Here is a 20,321-nt window from a genome sequence, read left to right as displayed (position 1 = left end):
TGCTTGCCTTTCTGCATCTTCATCGTGCGACTGATGAAGCTTCCGCGTTGGTTCCGTCATACAGGAAGTTATCCGGGAGATACATGATGTAACACACAGAAAGATCCGGATTTACCAAAGGTCGAATTAGCGTGACAGTTACTGAACGTTGTGTCTGTGGTTATTACTGAATATATACACTAAATAATATCAAACATGCCGAGAGGAAGCAGAAGCCGAACATCCAGGATGTCCCCTCCAGCCAGGTAAGGGCGTTTTTAGTGTCATTTGTTGGGTATGGTTGTTGTGGCGAAGTGAGGCGAGCATGCTAGTGACTTAATATGTTACCGCATGTTAAACTATACGCAGGTATGAACAACCTCACCAAACCTGTTAAATGTACGTTTTTAGTTTTTGTACATTTTAAATGTCACATATATTTTGCCTAACCGAGAATCATTCATTTAGAAAGGTAAAGGTCACAGTGTTCCATTGTTTGTGGCGTCACTGGTTAAATAATTGACACAATTTACAAATTAAGTTCCCCACAAACCTGCTAGTAAATAGTAACGGTTGGGACTCGTATGTTCCACATACACGTAGTTTATGATATTTGGTATTTGTTAAATGTATTCTCCGTAATATTTGTTAAATGTTTTCTCGTTTTCAGAAGTGACTGCTCCACATAAGAATGGTATACTTAATTACATCCGTTTTGCCTTCATGTCTCAAGATTTTAGTCCACGTTTTTTAAACATATATCTTAATCTCAAATGAACCACAGGAAATGTCATAACACTTACTCAAAGTGACCTCATGTGCCTCCACTTTATCCTCCACATGAGGGTCATGGGGGCGCAATCCCAGCTGACTGTCATAGGGAGAATCATAGTCCTTGTAGTATACGCATTAAAGTAGTGTCCATATGAATGTGTACACATGTTTATTATGTTGTGCTGTCACCGTATCCACATCATTTAATTTGTTTTAAGGATCTGTGAGCACTAAGGTCTCATTTATAATTATTAAATGAATAGAAATTCAGGTACTTTCTAGGTACTGGCCGCTTTTGAAAGCAGCTCTAAAAATCAAAATGTGTCTTTACAGCCGGGCACCATCACCACCACCTATGGCCCGGGCTGCACCACCTCCCTCGTATGCACCAGCACCAATGCAGGCTCCCCCGTCAGCGGTGGGTGCTCCTGCGGCACCCAGGCAGCCAGGAATGTTTGCACAGATGGCAACCACAGCCGCTGGTGTGGCAGTGGGCTCTGCAGTCGGACACACCATCGGTCACGCCATGACTGGAGGCTTTGGTGGAGGAAACTCAGAACCTGCCAAGCCCGACGTCACATACCAGGTAAGCAAGCTGTGGTCATATGACTGGAATAGCATCAAGGCAGATTAGTCATGATAGGTAGGTCAGTGGGAATGAACAACAGGTGTGTGTGTGTTTTGAGGTTGCATCACATTTGATGATATCCACTTGTCAATTCATACAATCACATGCACTGAATAAAGGAGTACAATGACATTTGAACATAACTTTACTAGGTAATTTTGTTTTCAGTGAGACCATATGAAGAGTTAGTGCTTCTTGATAAGTGATGGATTATTTTTGATTTGCCTTTCTGTTCACCACGGATGCAAGATGATGAAAGAATGCAGTATTTTCTGTGGAGGACGTAGTTTTAGTTTTATAGCAAATATATTTTCAAATAATCACCCAGTTCAGCCATTCCCAAACTGAAATCTGAAAATCCTCTAAGCCTCCATTAAATATTTGAAAGGTTTAGTGTCACAACAAACTGTTCACTCTCAAAGTGTGTAATTATCCATCATCATAAATAACAATTTACTATTTATAAAAATGATCAAGTTAACTTGGAGTGCAAATACTGATATGTTAGCTCTGTATGTTGACTGGGATATTTACACATACAATGTCATAATATTAAACCCAACATCAACATGAAGTAGTTGAAGTAGTATGAAGAAGTGAACTTCAACAGGCAGAACATGTCAATTGAACTTTGTCTCATGCCATTCACTTGCTTATCCTTCTTTTGGCTCCATAGGCAAAATAACATGGATTTGTTTTATTCCTTATGAGTATTTCTTAAAATCTGCTGTGCATATTTTACACCAATTGAAAACAAATTATAAAACTGCCCACATGCAGCACCATCACAGCCCACTAGGGGGGGCCACTGCCCCACTTTGGGAATTGCTCACCCTTTTGTATTAATCATTACTTGTGTTCAAACTTGATTTTTTTACAAAAATGGCAGTATTTTAGATTCAATATTTTAAGTAATTGTAAAACAAATGTTTTTGGGTGTACTAGCCTGTTCTTAAAGCTTAAAGCTGCAGTGTGTAACTTTTAAATAAATGAATGTCCATTACACTCAAGCCATTGTCATATGAGTTCACACAATGAGGTATGTTGTTTGTGATGGCATGTTGTGGCAAGGCTGAAGTATAAGAGCAGTGAACTTGAGGCTAAGGAACCCCAGATCTCTAAAACATGAGTGAGATGGTGAGATACTGCAACGGATGTTGACCGAGAATGGTTGGAATCTGAAACGTTTTTGGAGAAATCCACTTCACCTCTAGATAGCCATGAATAAATACATTTGCCCTGGAAAAAGGAAAAAGAAAATCTGGAAGCCTGGAAATTCTTGCATCAACAGGCTACACTGCACAAAGTCTGAATAATCACAGTATGTGCCGTGATGTCTTTCAGGAACCGTACCAGCAGCAGGCTCCTCAGCAGCAGCAGCAGCAGCCGTACATGTACCAACAGCAGGCTCCTCAGCAGCAGCAGCAGCAGGCCTGCTCCTACGAGCTAAAGCAGTTCATAGAGTGTGCCCAAAACCAGAGTGACTTCAAGCTCTGCGAGGGATTTAGTGAAGTACTCAAACAGTGCAAGTTTGCTAATGGTGAGTTTGACATCACTTCTATTACATCTATCTCACTGTTGGGCTTAAATTTGGCTTCTAGTGTATTGATTGGTTGTATAGCATCATGTGTCTTTCTTAAGTTATGTTAGCACACAAATAAACGTGAGGGGTAAAAAGAGGCTGTCATGTCCAGTGTGTAGACTCTGGTGGCATCTACAAACATCTGAAAACATTTTAAAGCATGTTGCACTTTACTTCTATTGATAGAGCCCCTCTACAGTAAATTATACACACTGGACCCTGTACATTATCGTTTTAATATGACTTTTTGGTGGAGTCTCTCTTGTTTACTTCCTTTTTAATTGGACAAAACTTAAACCTTTCTTGTCTCCGCAGGTTTGTAGTGAATTGGAGAGTGAACAGCAGTCACCGGAAATCTGCAATTAACAACCATCCTGGATAACTGAGGCTGTGATTCACAAGAAAACTACAAACATGCTTTACTTTTATCAGTTGATTATCATCACACCGAAGTTGTAATCATAGTCTTATAAATAATGTTTATATGTGTTGAGTTGATTTCATTTGTTATTTCTTTAGTGGTTTTGACTGGTTTTGACCAATTTCCTCCTGTTGTGAAATGCATTACAAGTAGCTCACCATCAACTTGTGAATTACCCAGTCTCTCTTCTGGATTAAAGTTTGCAGTTTTATTGTAACATGCTTGTAGTTTTAAAAATAATAAAGCACTTGGCTCATGAGTGACTACACTGTGTTCTTTCATCACCTGCCAAGACCTCCCATTATCACACTGGACTCTTCAAGAAACATTTCTATTTTTACTTCCTGTGTCTTTAATTAGACTTTGAGTGCTGCTGAACAGGAAGAGCACCTGTCCTGTCACTCTGCAGCCTCTCACTGCGAAAGCACTGGCTGAAGGTTGTAGGTCTACTTAAGTGTGAAGCTGGTTCCGTAATGCAATAAACGGCCGGTCTGGGTTCGAGCGGACACGGGTTCATCAGAGTCTTCTGCTGCGGAAGCAACTATTTATTTTTGGCGTTTGACATTAAAGTTCACCCTGTGCAAAGACCGCGGCCAGCGGCTGCGCAAACCCGCACCAGACTGGACCTCAGTGCGTCCGCTTCTTCCTCTGACACCGTGGTGAGCACAGAGCGAATTCTGGTGATGGATAATAACTGAGCGGAACGGAACAGAACACGGTGAGTGAACCTGCCTGCTGTTTTTTTCCCACTGTGTTGGATCCCACTAAAGGTCGAATAGAGAGGGAGGATGATGAGGAGACAGTTGATACGTTGTTAGTCTGCACTCTGCGCTATGTCTGAACACTAGCAGGTCCAAAACTGTCTGTGAGATTATGCAACTGCAAAACTACACTGTTTTACTGAGAAGGAAAACGAATAATAATCAAGAAAAATACACTCATAAACCGACTGTAAGAACAAAGTTAAGATCAGCTGTTGATTCCAGGGCACATCCTCTCGAGCAGGTCTGGGCATGCCATTCCGAACCGGCCCATTTGAGGTTAACACTGATGTCGTTCCGTCCATTCATGTCCCTGTCCCGCAGCTCGCTCTCTCACACACACACATGCCCACACTGCACAGCGCGTGCAGCCCGGATCATGGTTCGTGGCATTTTGTCTTCTAGGAGTCTCCCGGTCTAAGTTCGTATGATAGCATTAGCCTGCTAGCACCCGTCTCTATTGGTAAACCCAGACACGACAGTTATCGCCGAAGCACCGTCACTCCTGTATGTCCGCGTGGTGTGGGGACTCGTGGCGGTGACTGATACGCACTACAGTAGACCCAGGGCCGGCCCTATGCATTTTGTTGCCCCAGGTCCCCCACATTTGACACGTCTGAAGTTACCTGAAGTGAACACAACAGTTGCTCTGTACTCATGTATTTATGTTTTTCCTTTGTGGTTGTCTGGAGCCCCTCCAGTCGAAGGTAACCTAGTAGTAGACCACCCTACACTACAGTATACTGTAGTATAGTAGTATTCATTATATAATATAGTACAGTCCACACTTTTTAAGGAGGGCTGCGGTTCTGTGAGTTGGTGTTGAGGTGAGTTCTGACTAGTGTGGTTTGCAGCAGCAGGCACTAATAAATAACAATAGACACAAGACAAGCAGTGACACACCTGACCATGTAAACTGGTCCTGTATATGCTTGGGTCTGAAAAATTGTATAAAAATTGATAATAATTCAATTTGATTCAGACTTTGTTCCAGACTCATAGTCCAGTAAAATCAAACACACAGGAACAAAGAGCAGTCTACAGTACAGAGAACAGACAGACAGAACCTAAATGTCTGGACTTTATTGTCTACAGATGTAAACCAATGACACACAAAAGAAACATTTATCAGTTCAAATCTGCACAGTTTGACCCATGAAACGTTAAATGTTACAAGAAAAGTAAAAATAGATCAAGCCTTCTTTACAGTTCTCTAAGCAAAAACAGAGAATGTCCTCAAATGGTTTGCGTGTTCAAACCAGCATCTGAAGACTCAGTCAGATCTGTTTACACTGATATTCAACAGCAGCCACTTCTAACAGTGGAGAATCAGCAGCAAACAAAGTATACATTTCTGTATAACATATGACAGAATCCATTTCTGCCAGCTGAACAATCTGTCCACTACTGCCAGACATCTTCTTCACACTTAATCATTGACCTCCAGCTCTGGTAAAAAATGAGTGTCACAGATCAGTATTGTCTCAATGTTGTTGCTGTGTTGTCTGTCCATCAGCCTGTTGTGAGCTGTGACAGGAGAGAGGTTTTCAGTCTGTGGTGGTGAATCAGCATCGCTCCATCATGACCAAAGAGGATGAGATCCCAGACTGGGTCGGAGCCCAGGAGTTCTATGACAAATATGAGCCCAAGGAGATTCTTGGAAGGTATGTTTTGTTCTCACACCACACAGCATTGTTGTGATTGGACAGTTTTATCTCCATCCATCCATCTTTTACCTCTTTATCCTCCACATGAGGGTCGCAGGGGGCACTGTGGCAGATTGCCCGTCCATCACATGGACACATAGAGACAAACAACCATCCCCTCTCACACTTACAGTCAATTTAGAGTGTCCAGTTTACCTAATCCCCCATATTGCATGTTTTTGGACTATGGGAGGAAACCCGAGAACCCGGAGAAAACCCACACACAGGGGGAGAACACTACACCAACCGTGTGGCCCCGTGATTTATTCTAAAGGAATAGTTTTTGAGATTTTGGGAAATACACTTTAGTGTAGTGCTGAGAGGTTCTTCAGAAGACTGAAGCTGCGCTTGTATTTATGTTAAATATGATGCCACACACTCAGCACATACTATAAGTTTCACTAACTCTGGACAGCAGGAGATAAAAACGAGCTAGAGGGTTTCCTCTGAGAAAATGTCCACTCACTGTGCCAGAGCCTCCTCATTGTCATTCCTCCCCATATGTGGAGTGGTGGTGCTGTTATATAACCTTGCTGTGTTCTTGCCGTGTACGTTCATCAACATCCACATGCTCTGCACAAAGGGTGCAGTGTTGAGAGCAGCCTGGGACACAAACATTGTCCAATTTCCTCTTCTCGTCTCACATGCAGGTCACGGGGTCACCGGATGTGGACGTCAGTGTGTTTATCTGCTCATATTCTTCACATGGTTCAGTCACATTGACACTTGGGGGACGGAGATTTAGTTTAATGTCTTTGTGTCGGTCACCTTTAGGTTTGTGTCACAAAGGATGTGAATGTCATTTACTTAAAGGTTGAGTGTGTAATGTAAATGTAATCTACATTTTATGTTCTGTTTTGTTTTTTTAAGTGCACAGAATGCACCATTTACATTTATGTTAGCAGCACGTCTTCTCTATGAAGGTCGCCATGTTGGACCGCCATGTTTTATTGAACAAACATAATATCTTTTGAGTTTTAAATGATGAACAAAAGGCTACCATAGGCTCTCCTACATGCTTGGAGGGGAAGGATGAGATGAAATGTTATCTAACAGGAGGTGTTGCTAAACACACTGTACCTATAAATTCAAGACACATTCTTTTTTATGTTTATATACTTTGACTTTCACACCGATCAGGTTCAAACATTCTGAATTTTACTTGTGCAACTTCTTGTGAATGCAAAGACGTAATATCGGTCAATCACATGGATGTTGAGTTTTAAAATACATGGATTTTAAAAGAACGGGAAAACATGTAATTAAACATGTTTTTCCAGTTTTTTCTTTTTTAAAACACAAACATGTTTTGTGTTTAAAGCTGTCCAAACACAAATCTCTGAAGTTAGAAAGAAGCTTGTGTGTGTGTGTGTGTGTCCTCCTCAGGGGAGTGAGCAGTGTGGTGCGCCGCTGCATCGACAAGCGCACGTCTCAGGAATACGCGGTGAAGATCATTGACATCACCCCCTCCGACAAGACGACTCCGGAGGAGATTGAGGAGATCAGGGAGGCGACGACGAAGGAGATCGACATCCTCAAGAAAGTCTGCGGAAAGGACAACATCAGTGAGAACACTTCTCATGCAGATCAAAACTGTGCATCAGCAGCTTTACTAAAACATTATATTCGAATCAGAAAAGATCCGATTAATAGTAGTCCTATTATTGCTTGTACAAAGCATACAGATATTGTTTGACCTTTGTCCCACATTTTACAACTGACCTGCTCAGCAGGATCGGGTCAGTTGTACGATGTTTTGTCATTTGACCCCAAGTGATCCACATTATCTACTTGGTTAAGCCCATTTGTGTTTTTCTTTTCTTGATGAAATCCTGACTGTGCTTCATTTGCATCTCCACTTTCCAGTACAGCTTAAAGACTGCTATGAGTCCAATGTCTTCTTCTTCTTGATTTTTGACCTGTGAGTGTCAGTTCTCCAGTTTTACATGAGTACGTTTTAAGATACAAAGCAGCGGCTGTTCAAACTATGTCGTTTCTTTTACTCAGGATGAAGAGGGGTGAACTTTTCGACTACCTCACCGAGAAAGTTACTCTGAGTGAGAAGGAGACCAGGTGAGTTTGACGATTTAACTGAGACAAACCGAAAAAAAACAAAGAACTATCCTAAATGATCAAAGAGTTTGGTGTGTGTTGTTTCAGGAACATTATGCGTGCTCTGCTGGAAGTGGTCCAATTTCTCCACGCTCAGAACATTGTCCACCGGGACCTGAAGCCTGAGAACATCCTTTTAGACGACTTAATGAACATCAAGCTCACCGACTTTGGCTTTGCGGTGCAAATCGGGCCGGAACAAAAGCTCAAAGGTCATTTTGAACTTAGAAACATCTTGGTTTACCATGTTTACAACCCGTGGTACACTTTGCAGTACAGTTGCTGGTGGTCAGTGGAGAATCTTGAGACTGATTGCCTGACATGCTCAAAGGTTAAGATGCAACAGGACACTGAGCTCTTTTTGCCGTTAGCGCCACCCAGAACACACTGACCTTTCCAACCAGGCTCCTCAGAAACCAGCAGATGGTTTGCAGAGAGAACTGGCAAGACCGACGTGAAACGAAAGATGTGCATCATCCTATTATTTACTTAGTTTATAAATACAGAATGTGATGTTAGATGCGAGTGAGCACACATACATACAGCACTGGCTACATCTGTTGGATACTGTACATTAAATGGCCATTTTATTAGGGACACAGTACAGCTAACAGGTGTGGCCTTCTGCTTCAAGGTTTGACAGAGTGTGGATAGTATACTATCTGACAGAGTGGCGTGTTGTGTCTTACAGTAAGTGAATGTCTATATATAGTCTGACTTGTCTGTAATGCAGAGGTGTGTGGGACGCCTGGTTATCTCGCGCCTGAGATCATCGAGTGCTCCATGGACACAGAACACGCAGGATATGGGACTGCTGTGGACATGTGAGTGCTGAGAGACTAAAATGACAGTGAAAAGTCGAGTGACATAACAAAGCAGCCTGATTCACCTGTGGTTGATGTTTACAGATGGAGTTCAGGAGTGATCATGTACACGTTGCTCGCTGGCTCTCCACCCTTCTGGCACAGGAAACAGATGCTGATGCTGCGTATGATCCTGGCGGGCAGTTACGACTTCTCATCTCCAGAATGGGAAGACCGCTCAGACACTGTTAAAGATTTGGTAGGCTTAAGTTACCCACCTCTACTGTTGCTGTAGTAAAGGAATCAGATCAAATAACTTGACTAAATCCCAGTTTTCACTCATCGTCAATGCCACACTCTTTATGTTTTCTCAGATCACTCGGATGCTGGTGGTGGATCCAAGGCAGCGTTACACAGCCGTTGATGCTCTCAACCACCCATTCTTTTCACAGTATGTGGTGCATGAAGTGCGGCAGTTCAGCCCATACAGGCGATTCAAGGTGAGATCAAAGACATGTTGAGAAACCTGCTTCTCTGCTCAGTTACAGGGAGTTATTACGCAATTTATCACACAGGTTTGATTGGAAACATAATGCAGTCAGAAGACACTCGAATGTAGCTGAGCAGAGACAAAAGTTGAATATGTTAATAATGATGTGTTGTAGTGTTTACCTGACATTGGATATATTGGGTTCTCCGGTTTCTTCTCACAGTCCAAAAACATACATATTTGGACACTGTAGGTGAGAGTGTGAGAGTGGATGGTTGTTTACCTGTGCCTTTCACCTTATTTCACCTTTCACCCCCCCGCGACCCTCATGTGGAGGATAAAGTGGTAGAAAATGGATGAATGAATGGATATGTTGGACTGTACATTGATGCAAACAAACTTATACTGCACTTTTTTCTCCCTGGGATCATTTCTGTGATGTTTACCGAAATGTTCTCCCATCAGGTCATTTGCATGACTGTGCTCGCCACTATGAGGATCTACTGCAACTATCGCCGTGCCAAGCCCGTCACCAAGGAGGTGATCAAGAGCGACCCGTACGCCGTCAAGCCCATCCGCAAACTCATCGACGCCTGTGCGTTCAAGATCTACGGCCACTGGGTCAAGAAGGGTCAAACGCAAAACAGAGCAGCACTTTTCGAGAACACTCCAAAGGCAATCCTGCTGTCAATATCTGTGGAGGCAGACGAGCCCATGCAGCACATCTGGTAACGGTCAATTCATGTTCAGGGCAGATCTGCCGGAGTTCAATGGTGAAACACATGTTCTCTATTAGTGCTTTCTCTCTAGCAAGCGCCAGTGCAGTTTTCATTCGGAAACCTTGGTGCTCACCGGTGAAGCAGAACCATCAGTGGCGTGCATCGCTCTGTGCACAATGTGAGCTGAAGAAAGCACGGCAGTGGCAACATGGCGGATCACATTGAGCTTCTGCAAGCTTTCCTTCTGTTAAATTCTCCTGGAAATCAGGGGACGCCCCAAAATCACCATCAAGCACTTAGTGTCTTCTACAGACCACTGCATGTTCTTTGTTTCATTCGCCATTTTCACATGTATGATGTCGTTCCTTCCTCCTCACACCTACAGCTTAAAGTGACACATCCACTGATGGAATACGGTTCACACTGGAAACCAACTTTTCAGGTTTCCGAACCAATGTACTTTCAGTGTGTGTACACGCTGACCGTTTGACGTTGAACATTTTGTTCAGTAATATAACTGCCATAAGTGAAATTCCTGTATGTGGCCTTCTATACTTCTCTCCATTGTATTATAGGAATAAAATGGTAACCAACTATTAAAAGAATAGAGCATTTTTAGTATCTCATTGAGTTGGATAGGTAATTGAATGATTTTTAAAAGCCTCCTTTCAATACTATGGTACTATTGTACCAAGTGTGGCAAAAACAACTCAAGATTCTGTCAAAAACGTCTGTAATATGACGGTGAATAAAGAAATTAATTTTTAACAACCCATTATGACAGTATATGCTAAGAAACTTCAGCTACAGTTGATAACTTAAACTAATCTATGAATCAGCAGTGACTATCACCCAAGGCACTGTGTAATTGGATTCATGGTTTCTAACTAATTTTGTTTTATCAAAAACAACCTAATATCATTAGATCAACCATGACTTCTGGTTGTATAAATGATCAATGCAAAGCTATCCATTGTCAACTTGTTCAGGTAGAACTGTGAAATCTCGTTTTAGCAGCTGAAACAAAGCCTGTTTTAATAGTGGGTAAGGCTAATAAATGTTCAATAGATTAATGTTTATAAATGGCATAAAAGCAAAATTAAGGCTTATATAGAACTCAAATGATTTTGCCTCAGATTCAAGAAGTAAATAGTGTTTTAAATAAAAGCTTTAAAACCACAACTTGTTTCTTCAAATACATTTTTAGAGCAAATACTGATCTTAAATTATATGACATTTATAAGTTATTATGACAGTCTTGTTTGTCCATATAGCCCAGTCCTTTTATATTGTGACAAATGACAGACATTTGTGTTTACCGTGTGGCTATTTGCTCATTATGCAGGATGTACTATACTTTTAACAGCTACACAGGAAGTTGTAAAACATATGCAATCAAGTTATTTATTTTAACGTGTGTTTAATTTAAAGTAAAAGTCTTTGTTTTTGGAAAATTCTTCAATGCTTCTGAATCTTCCAGTTACACCAATACAATTCAATTGCAGTTATACAAAAGGTGAGAAACATTCTCATCCACAACTTCCATCATCCTCTGGCAGGGAGTGTCTTTATATGAAGGAGCTGTGGATGAAAAAATGTTTATTAAACAGATCACACTGTGACAACAGTGAAACATTTTATATTCCTCTTCTTACCATGGGCGAAGGAGTTCACAGTTTTTCCACACATCACCAGCTGCTCTGCAGAATTTAGCAAAACAGAAGCAAAATCTAAACCAACACTTACTTCAAATATAAAATGCATCTTCTATGTTCATCAATGTACTCATTCCTGCAGTTAGATGAGGCCCAGCACAGCTCACATCCTATCATTTAGTAGAAATGAGACGAGACTTTTGCATGGTGTCTGACTGTATCCACCACATACAGGCTGGAACAGAATTCTGCCATGCTTCAATCAGAAACATAAATAAAATCATGTTGTGTATCATTCTTGTACAAACATACCAACTTCAGGTTACTCGTCACAGGCTGAAGGTCACAGCGGTCTCATTTTGTTGGATTAATGTGCAATGATTAACACAACCAAGCCTGTATCACTGCATGTCATCCCCAATATATGTTCTGATACATGCTGAAAAAAAAAAAGATATAAGATGCTATGAGTTTATAAAGCGGATTACTGGTTAGAGCCAATTTATTTGTTATCATGTCAACTTAAAAAATGTAATGTTGGATGTAGTTCATATATTCAAGTTCTCATACTTGCACAAGTGTATAATAGATGATAATTTGATGTGATAATACTCCAATGTTTTAAACATGTAACAGTGTAAATATTGAACTAAAGATTGACTTTGACTGATCAATAACAATCACATCCAAACCGGCTTTTTAAGCCAATAACAGTTGGCTGTATTCACGGTGACACAGTGAGGACACATCACAAGCAATCCTCCCCTGTTGTTGAGTCAGTGTGTGAAAACAATAATTTAGCATGGTGTCTGACTGCATTTACTATTTCAAGAGTAATACAGAATTCGTCCATGCATCAACAAACATGACATTATTACCAACAGGACAGTAGTTACCTCTGCATGTTTTTCCTTTCAGCTCTATCATGATCAAGCTTCACCTGCAACACAGAATCAGTTTTATGTCAGCAAACACAACAAATCAACAAAAGAAAGTAAGCAAGTAAAATATATCCATGTAGGTGCAAATCATATTTTATTTGTTCACCACTAGCAGTAATTTCTGCTGCTGAACACTTTCAGCAAAGTTTGTGAGCAGCATTACTTAAAGTAAAAAAAAAAAAAAAAAAAAAAAAAGAAAAACATATGGATGAAATATCCTACAGATGTATGGTCTGACCACATATCAGCAAACACACCTGATTTGACCAATGACTACAACAGTTGGCTACCTCATTGACTCCTATGCTGCCACCCTCTACAACTATATTTTATTTATTTTGCTCAACTAAGTACATTTATATCCACATCTGCTGTGACATGACCATGCAAATAATGTTAATTTCACTACAGACACAATAACATATTTATTTAGTTATATAAGAGCAGAGCACATTTCACGAGGCTTGAAGCCCAATAATAGGCTTAAGGGGAGATCAAACTCTTCTTGAAATAGATACAACAAAAGTCATTTCCTGTAATTTCTTTAAATTAGCTTCTTTTATTAATTAAAAAAATCCTTACAGCTTTTAAAAAAGATCCTTGCACCTTAACCACGTGTTAAAGGACGCGGTAACTCACGCGTGTACTAAAACCTTTTAACGACTTTTTTCCTGCTCGTTTTGAGTGAAATGTGCTGACGTAAAAAACTCACATTTCTATTCGCATCCCAGAACAAAAGAGAAACACTTACAACACGGTCCACGCATCTGTCCACGCATGCAAGTAGGTCCAGCTGCAGACCCTTCTCCACACATGGCTCCACGCCGCCGTTAGTCAGGTCATTAGCGAGTGTCTTCCGCTTCCTTGTCTGCTTCGGCGTCGCTTTGTGAACGACTTCAGCCTCTTTACTGCCACCGCCTGGCCTGGAGGCGAGAATTTTACAGCCTGTGTATAGTGAAGCATGCAATATAGGATTTTTGGATTGTATAGGATTTTACATCACCGTACACTGTAGTTCTTTGACACACACACATGGCAAAAGGACGCATGAGTGGATGTGTCCTCTGTTTGTTGCAAACTGCTGTCTCAACATTTTAAATGTCACTAATTCTTACACTCTGAACACCTGTGTATAAATGCAAGGCTGTAAATTACATAACTGTCCCACAGGTCACTGACAGGCTTCAGACTAGGCAGGTGACTTGTAAGGACACCAGTGTGGGCAGTGCAGATAAAAAGTATATCAGGAAAAAACATTTTAATAAAAAAAGAAATAAGGCACACATTCAGGGAATCTGTATCGGTCAGTATGAAAATCCCATATGTCTGACTATAAAAATGTAAATAATCAACATGAGTCATGATTGGGCTGTCAGTTTTCTTCTGTTTGTTCCACAGTTGGAGAATTATGTTTATTATTTTGAAATAACTCAGTACAAATGTATTGTTAACAGCTCCATAGTTGTTATAGTTATAGTTTCCATAGCTAGACATGGGGAACCTGACTTAAGTCAAGTTTGAGGACTTGAGACTTGTTGGACTAACGGTGGTGAATGAGTCGAGTTGACTTAGACTTGAGTAAAATGACTCAAAATGACATGACTTGTGGAACATTTACATTTTAAAAAAATACTGAGGTGTTAATGTTCCTGTTTTGTTTTTGAAACACAGAAAACATTGGGTGCTTTTGCGGTCTTGCGTACAGACCTGATAACCGAGGACACCAACACCACTACATGAAATTTAATTATTTGACATTTCTAATCCCACAAAGGAAGGTAAAACAGGAAGTCAGTTGGTTGCTATTTTAAGCTAACACTATGATAAGTGGTAAAATGTGCATGGAAACATGGTTTAATGGTCTAATGTCAGTATTCTTTACATTGTAAGCTCTGTGGTTTTATTTACATTTTAATTTTATTGATATTAATTATATTTCAGTTGTGTGGGATCATGAAGCAGTCCTTGCATTGTAGGAGTAAATCAGTGTTTCTGTTACAGATACAACTGAAGCAGTTCAATATGAAGTATCTTTTAAACATAATTAAATGTGGAAACTCGACTTGACTTGCTTGATTATTGCAAAAATGACCTAGGAATTGTTTGTGACTTGAAACTTGCATTATGTGTGACTTACACCCGTCTCTAGAAGATAATATGTGATATCGTTCGTCCCGTCCTTTATTGAGACCATTAACTCCTCAGGGAAACGTTAACCAACATTATAAATCAAGTTTTGAATGGGTTCATCTAAATGTTATTGTTATTTTTTGCAACCAACGAGAACACTCGTATTCACACTTTGTGTCGTCACTGCGAACATAAAGTACAAAGAACAGAGCCAGTTTCCTTTTATAACGACTTAAAATGGCTGCCTCGTGAGGTCGCGAACACTTTTCATCTTTGAACAGTGTCTCCTCACATAAACACTTCGAGAAAGACTGCTTTTACACAGGATAAATGAACGTGAGGTTGCCCGCTGTTGTTGTCAGGGAGCCGGGGGTCAGAGTGTAGTGGGCGGGCCATGTCCTTCACTGTTCTCCTCTTCCTCAGTCAGGAGTCGGACGTCACTCGCCTTCCTCCTCCTCGTCTGTTAGTTTAGCTCATGCTGCAGTCGCTGTTTGTATGTCGTTACCGCTCCGACGCTGCTCTCACCGGTAAGTTGAATTCAAAATATTCCTTTTTCAACCCACGAACCTGACGTTGCAGCGTAGTCAACCGCGATTGACAGTGGGATAGAAACAGTGCGAATGCTCTCGAACCGGGCGAAGCAGAGCGCAGTGAACCGGCAAAATCCCAATTTTAATGGTTATTTAACACATGAAGCTGGTGTCACATTAAATAACCATTGTCTTTTACCAGATAGATCATGCTGTGCCACACAGACCGATGCGTTTTACGCGATCCGGCTTCATTTCGCTTTTACCGGCATCGGTTCAGTGTAGCCGTGCTGGGGTGATGCAATTCAGGCTTTGGATGTCCATCCTAGTCTTTTGTATGGTGTTCTCTCTGCAGCCTGCTTTATGTAACGCTTTATTTGTGTGACCTATGTGTTTCATAAGATGAATCACATTCATACATTTGTATTTTAAGACAGTGCACGTTTTTGCTGCTGCTCTGGACTGAAGACATTCACTTGCAGGACTTTTTTTTGTTGAGAATTCATTTGTTGAGCATTTTTGCAACTGCAAACACCTCAGCACGGGACTCTGATAATGAATCCGATTTTGGCTCATGTGACATTCCATGTTGCCTCTTTTCATTGATTTCTACATTGATTTTACAAAGTGGAAGAGCTGATCCTGAAAAGGAAGCTTGCAAGGTTTTGTCCAGAAACCTAAGAAAGAAACTTATGGAAGTTGCACCTTTTTGTGTGGAGCTCAGAGAAACTGTTAATCCACAGCAATATCATATCATGAGTTAGTAAGATTATTTCAAAAGTAAGAGTATGACTTTTATGATTTATCTGATATTCTTATTCACATATCCCATTCAGGTATTTTGATTACGTCAAACAATGTAATATAATTGTCTTTAATAGAAATGTTACAGACATACTACAGCAATTCATTAATAAACAAATTAAACAAGCTCACAGCTACTAATATGTTTGGGGTCTTTTGCCTCAAAAACTAAATTTCTTTGGTTTGTGGTTAAAACAAGATTTTGGTGGATGTCATAATTTTGAGGTTTGTATTTTTTCCATTATTTTCTTAGTTTTCTTATTATTACTCATTGGTACAAATAGACTATGAGGTAATATATATACAGTATATATATACATATACATACACACACACTTATTCATTAAATATTCATTGTGAAAACTTGCTTTAATTTTCCCCAGTTATTATGAAAGATTTGTCCATGCTTTTGTAAAAAAAAGAGGAGAAAGAAGTCTTAAGTTACCTTTTGAAAAGCTGCTGCTGTTGTGATTGGATGATGATGCTGATGATGATGGTATACTTTTTCTCCCGTCTCTCAGCACAATGTCAACACTTTCGCAAACAAAAGAACTCTTCAGGAGAGCAGATGCTGTTTGTTTTGATGTGGACAGCACAGTCATCAAAGAGGAAGGCATCGATGAACTGGCCAAATTCTGCGGTGTGGGCGATGCAGTCACTGAGATGTAAGTGTGTACTAATAGAAAAAGTAATTTGCACTGGTGTTTTGTAAGAGCGAAGGTTCTTTTGTGATCATGTTTGATATTACTGCGTTTGTCTCACATGTTGCTGTCACCTTTCAGGACTCGTAAAGCTATGGGCGGTTCAGTGTCGTTTAAAACGGCGCTGACTGAACGTCTCTCCATCATCAAATGTTCTAGAGAACAAGTGAACAAACTGATAACGGACCACCCACCTCAGCTGACTCCAGGTATTAGGTGAGTGTGTGAATCATTCAGTCAATACAGAAATACCACTTTGAACATACAACACACATCACTGTGTTTCCCATGTTTTTCCTGCTGGTCCCTAATTACTCACACATGTATACATGCTCGGCTATAGTCAAGAGATGAGGCCTGTTGCTCCCATATGTAAAACTGCGCTATAACTCCACTGGTCCAATGAAATGACGTCATTGAAACAGCCCATTGCATAACTCTAATGTTTGTGCAGGGAGCTTGTGGACCGTCTGCACCAGCGCAACATTAAGGTGTTTCTCGTCTCCGGTGGATTCCGCTGCATTGTTGAACATGTGGCCACCCAGCTAAACATTCCCCTGGATCACGTGTATGCGAACCGGCTCAAGTTCTACTTCAATGGTATATTTCTTATTTTTCTCTGTTCTTACTAAGAGTGGATTGTTGTTTAAATAAGTGCACAAAACATTTCAGCAGGAGCCCTGAAAGAGTCATGACAAAAGTACGACTGGAACTAACAGTCATTTTCAGTATTGATTAAACCCTCAATTATGTCATTTGTTTCTGCAAATATTATTTGTCTCAATGCTCTTCAATTACTGACAAATTGCAACTGGTTAGTTACGATACAGCTGTCAGTCACACGGTGTTCACTCACATGTGCCATGATTCATTTTCTATTTCCCTCTAAATGGGAACATCATTTACAAAGCTGACAGTATGTTCTGTTGAAGAGGACCGGAACAAGAGATCAAGATATGAACCCTCAGGAAATGTTTACTGATGTTGTAAATCAATAGAGATGTCGGCTCATAGGCTTCTATTCAAATTATCAGTGAAAACTGTGAAAAAAGTTGCTGTAGTCTGATTTGCCAGATGAGGACAACCTGGAAGTAGAAATATAATGATAGCCACCAGGGGGTGCACTCTGCTGGTTGCGAAAAGAACTCAGTACATTTGTAGCAACTTCTTGAGGATATTTCACAGCTCATCTAAGAGGCTTTAGATCTGAAACTTAGTGGTGAAATGTGAATGAATTTTTTTTGGATCAACCTGGCATTTTATCAACACCGAAACAGCATTTTGGGAGCCCTGAATGCTATTTAGTGGGAAAATCTCGAAACGTCACCCTTGCATTTTTGTGTAGACTAATAAGCTACTTTAAGATATATATTTCACAATCCCACCTCTCTCTTCCGCTTGCATTCGCTGTCAGTCATTTCCGTCGTCATTGTCGTATTCCTCTTCTTGTTTGGTCTGCTGGCTTTATGATTAACTTTTATCTTCTCTCCTTAGTTGCCCTTGCTTCTTTCAGTCTCTGTTTATGTGATTGTATACATATTCAAATAAAGCTGTATTTAAAAAAATAAAAATACTACTGCATGTGCATGCTCAAAGTCTTGATGTAGCAGTGTTACAGTGCCACATTCAGGCCTGGCATATGTATTACAGCGTGTAGAGTTGTTTTGTGTGGATGGAGACATTTCTTTTTGAATGACAAAGAAAAAGTGCTCACTGTAACTCCATTGTGTCCTAACGGCAGTCTTTGGGCTGCTGCGAGGTGTGAAAAGAACTACCAGTGAAAGTCAGCTACAGTCGTTGTAGAGCTCCAGGGTGTTAACAATAGTCATGAGAATGTTAAAAGACACTGTGGTCACATGAGGCTAAATGTCAGTCAGTCATCATCTACCGCTTTATCCTCCACCAGAGGGTTGCGGGGGGTGCCGTGCCAATCTCGGGCGATAGGCGGGGTACACCCTAGACAGTTCGCCAGTTCATCGCAGGGCCACACACAGATAGAGACAAACAACCATTCACTCTCACACTCACTCCTATGGTCAATTTAGAGTGTCCAATTTACCTAATCCCCACATTGCATGTTTTTGGACTGTGGGAGGAAGCCGGGGAACCCGGAGAGAACCCACGCACACACGGGGAGAACATGCAAACTCCATGCAGAAAGGCCCTTGTTCCAACCGGGGCTCGAACCCGGGTCGTGACTTTGTAAAAGCTTTCATTGGCAGGCTACATACAGGTAGATTTTAGTGTTGTGAGGACAGTTAAGATGATACTGATGTATTGTGTCTGCGTCACCTACAAGAAAACAATATTATCATAATGAAGCGTGCATGTCGACGGGTCGGTTGGCAGAGAATGATTAACTGTTGCAGTGCTATTCCTTGTATTAAAAATGAACCTGAAACGTCTCTCTTCACCTGGTTTTGGGACATCGTCCTCTGTTTAAAAACGCCATGTGTGTTTTCCAGGAGAGTACGCCGGTTTCGATGAGAGTCAACCCACAGCTGAGAGCGGCGGCAAAGGAAAGGTCATCAGCATGCTGAAGGAACAATACAGCTTCAAGACTGTGGTGATGATTGGAGATGGAGCCACGGATCTAGAGGCCTGTCCTCCCGCTGTAAGTGTTTCCTGCTGTAAACACCTGGTTGACATGTAGTGTTTGAAAACATGGCCAATCACATCGTAACTGCAGTTTGACCACAGCGTTATTGTTTTTTTTCCCCCGCCCCAGAGTGCTTTTATTGGATTTGGTGGCAACGTTACCAGGCAGCAGGTGAAGGAGAGGTGTTCCTGGTATGTGACGAGCTTTGGGGAGCTGATGAAAGAACTGGAGAAGATCTAAAGATGGTGGAACTGTACTGTCACTAGGGCTGGGCAATAATTCAATAACAATGTACTGTCTATTGCGATATGGTTTTCTTTAATCGCAATATAACGGAGATTCAGTATATATCGATATGTTAATACATGGCGCACACTCCAGTGTTTGTCGTTTTCAGCTATAATTTAAAACAACGAGAAAACTCAATCTTTGATTACTTGACATTTATTGTGTTAGACTGAATGAAACATTTGAATTTGACCATATCGTTCAGCCCTAATTCTCATAGATTTTGCACTTGATGGTTTTTATACAGTGCCCAACTTAACTTAGACTCTTACTAGATTTTTATAATGGATGATGAAGACTAATTTTCATAGTGGTATTGCTTTATGGATTTTTCTACATTAGAGGATACAGAAATAACCAAACATCATCTCTGTGATGGGTTACGAGAAAGGATATCAGTTTTTTGTTTTTGTTTTTTTTTGCACATTTTGCATCAAAGCCTTTTCGTAATGCAGATACAGCTCCTGGATATTATGGTCTGTATTTTGCACGAGAACTGTATTAATTCTGTATGAATACTAAGCTGTAATATAGCATGTCAAAGCCTCAAGTTAACATGACATGAACATTAAACAAACTCATGCCTTAAAAACCTGCTGTGTTCATGACACTGTCCTTCCCTCCACTCCGTTCATGCTAAGCATATATATATATATATATATTAAAAAAAGAGAGATACACACTTCCTGAGTCAATAA

General features: G+C 40.6%; 3 protein-coding genes, 1 long non-coding RNA gene and 2 other non-coding genes across 6 annotated transcripts; 3 read left to right on the top strand and 3 right to left on the bottom strand.

Moving 5' to 3' along the window:
* The first annotated feature begins 84 nt into the window (after positions 1-84).
* Positions 85-3,643, top strand: chchd2 (coiled-coil-helix-coiled-coil-helix domain containing 2). Its single transcript, XM_058632976.1, has 4 exons — positions 85-245; positions 1,087-1,339; positions 2,726-2,921; positions 3,279-3,643. The coding sequence occupies exons 1-4, from the start codon at positions 196-198 to the stop codon at positions 3,284-3,286; spliced, it is 507 nt and encodes a 168-aa protein (XP_058488959.1). The 5' UTR covers positions 85-195; the 3' UTR covers positions 3,287-3,643.
* A 132-nt stretch (positions 3,644-3,775) lies between these two features.
* Positions 3,776-10,582, top strand: LOC131462064 (phosphorylase b kinase gamma catalytic chain, skeletal muscle/heart isoform-like). The gene is made up of 10 exons (XM_058632973.1): positions 3,776-4,102; positions 5,662-5,809; positions 7,238-7,416; positions 7,718-7,772; positions 7,859-7,924; positions 8,012-8,175; positions 8,697-8,787; positions 8,872-9,025; positions 9,141-9,266; positions 9,722-10,582. The coding sequence occupies exons 2-10, from the start codon at positions 5,727-5,729 to the stop codon at positions 9,986-9,988; spliced, it is 1,185 nt and encodes a 394-aa protein (XP_058488956.1). The 5' UTR covers positions 3,776-4,102; positions 5,662-5,726; the 3' UTR covers positions 9,989-10,582.
* Positions 10,583-11,365: 783 nt separating this feature from the next.
* Positions 11,366-13,474, bottom strand: LOC131462069 (uncharacterized). The gene is made up of 5 exons (XR_009240850.1): positions 13,323-13,474; positions 12,527-12,570; positions 11,943-12,069; positions 11,631-11,675; positions 11,366-11,556 (listed from the first exon to the last, which is right to left on the bottom strand). It is a non-coding gene; the product is annotated as an uncharacterized LOC131462069 (long non-coding RNA).
* LOC131463272 (small nucleolar RNA SNORA15) lies at positions 11,753-11,887 on the bottom strand. The gene has a single exon (XR_009240989.1). It is a non-coding gene; the product is annotated as a small nucleolar RNA SNORA15 (small nucleolar RNA).
* On the bottom strand, positions 12,347-12,485 carry LOC131463271 (small nucleolar RNA SNORA15). Its single transcript, XR_009240988.1, has one exon. It is a non-coding gene; the product is annotated as a small nucleolar RNA SNORA15 (small nucleolar RNA).
* A 1,473-nt stretch (positions 13,475-14,947) lies between the features above and the next one.
* psph (phosphoserine phosphatase) lies at positions 14,948-20,230 on the top strand. The gene is made up of 6 exons (XM_058632975.1): positions 14,948-15,228; positions 16,557-16,700; positions 16,818-16,952; positions 17,191-17,336; positions 19,202-19,350; positions 19,465-20,230. The coding sequence occupies exons 1-6, from the start codon at positions 15,197-15,199 to the stop codon at positions 19,573-19,575; spliced, it is 717 nt and encodes a 238-aa protein (XP_058488958.1). The 5' UTR covers positions 14,948-15,196; the 3' UTR covers positions 19,576-20,230.
* The last annotated feature ends 91 nt before the right edge of the window (positions 20,231-20,321 follow it).

Source organism: Solea solea, chromosome 7, assembly GCF_958295425.1.
Source record: "Solea solea chromosome 7, fSolSol10.1, whole genome shotgun sequence".
Taxonomy (NCBI): Eukaryota; Metazoa; Chordata; class Actinopteri; order Pleuronectiformes; family Soleidae; genus Solea; species Solea solea.
The sequence above is the reverse complement of the archived record's forward strand: the minus strand, read 5'-3'. Positions and strand labels throughout refer to the sequence as shown.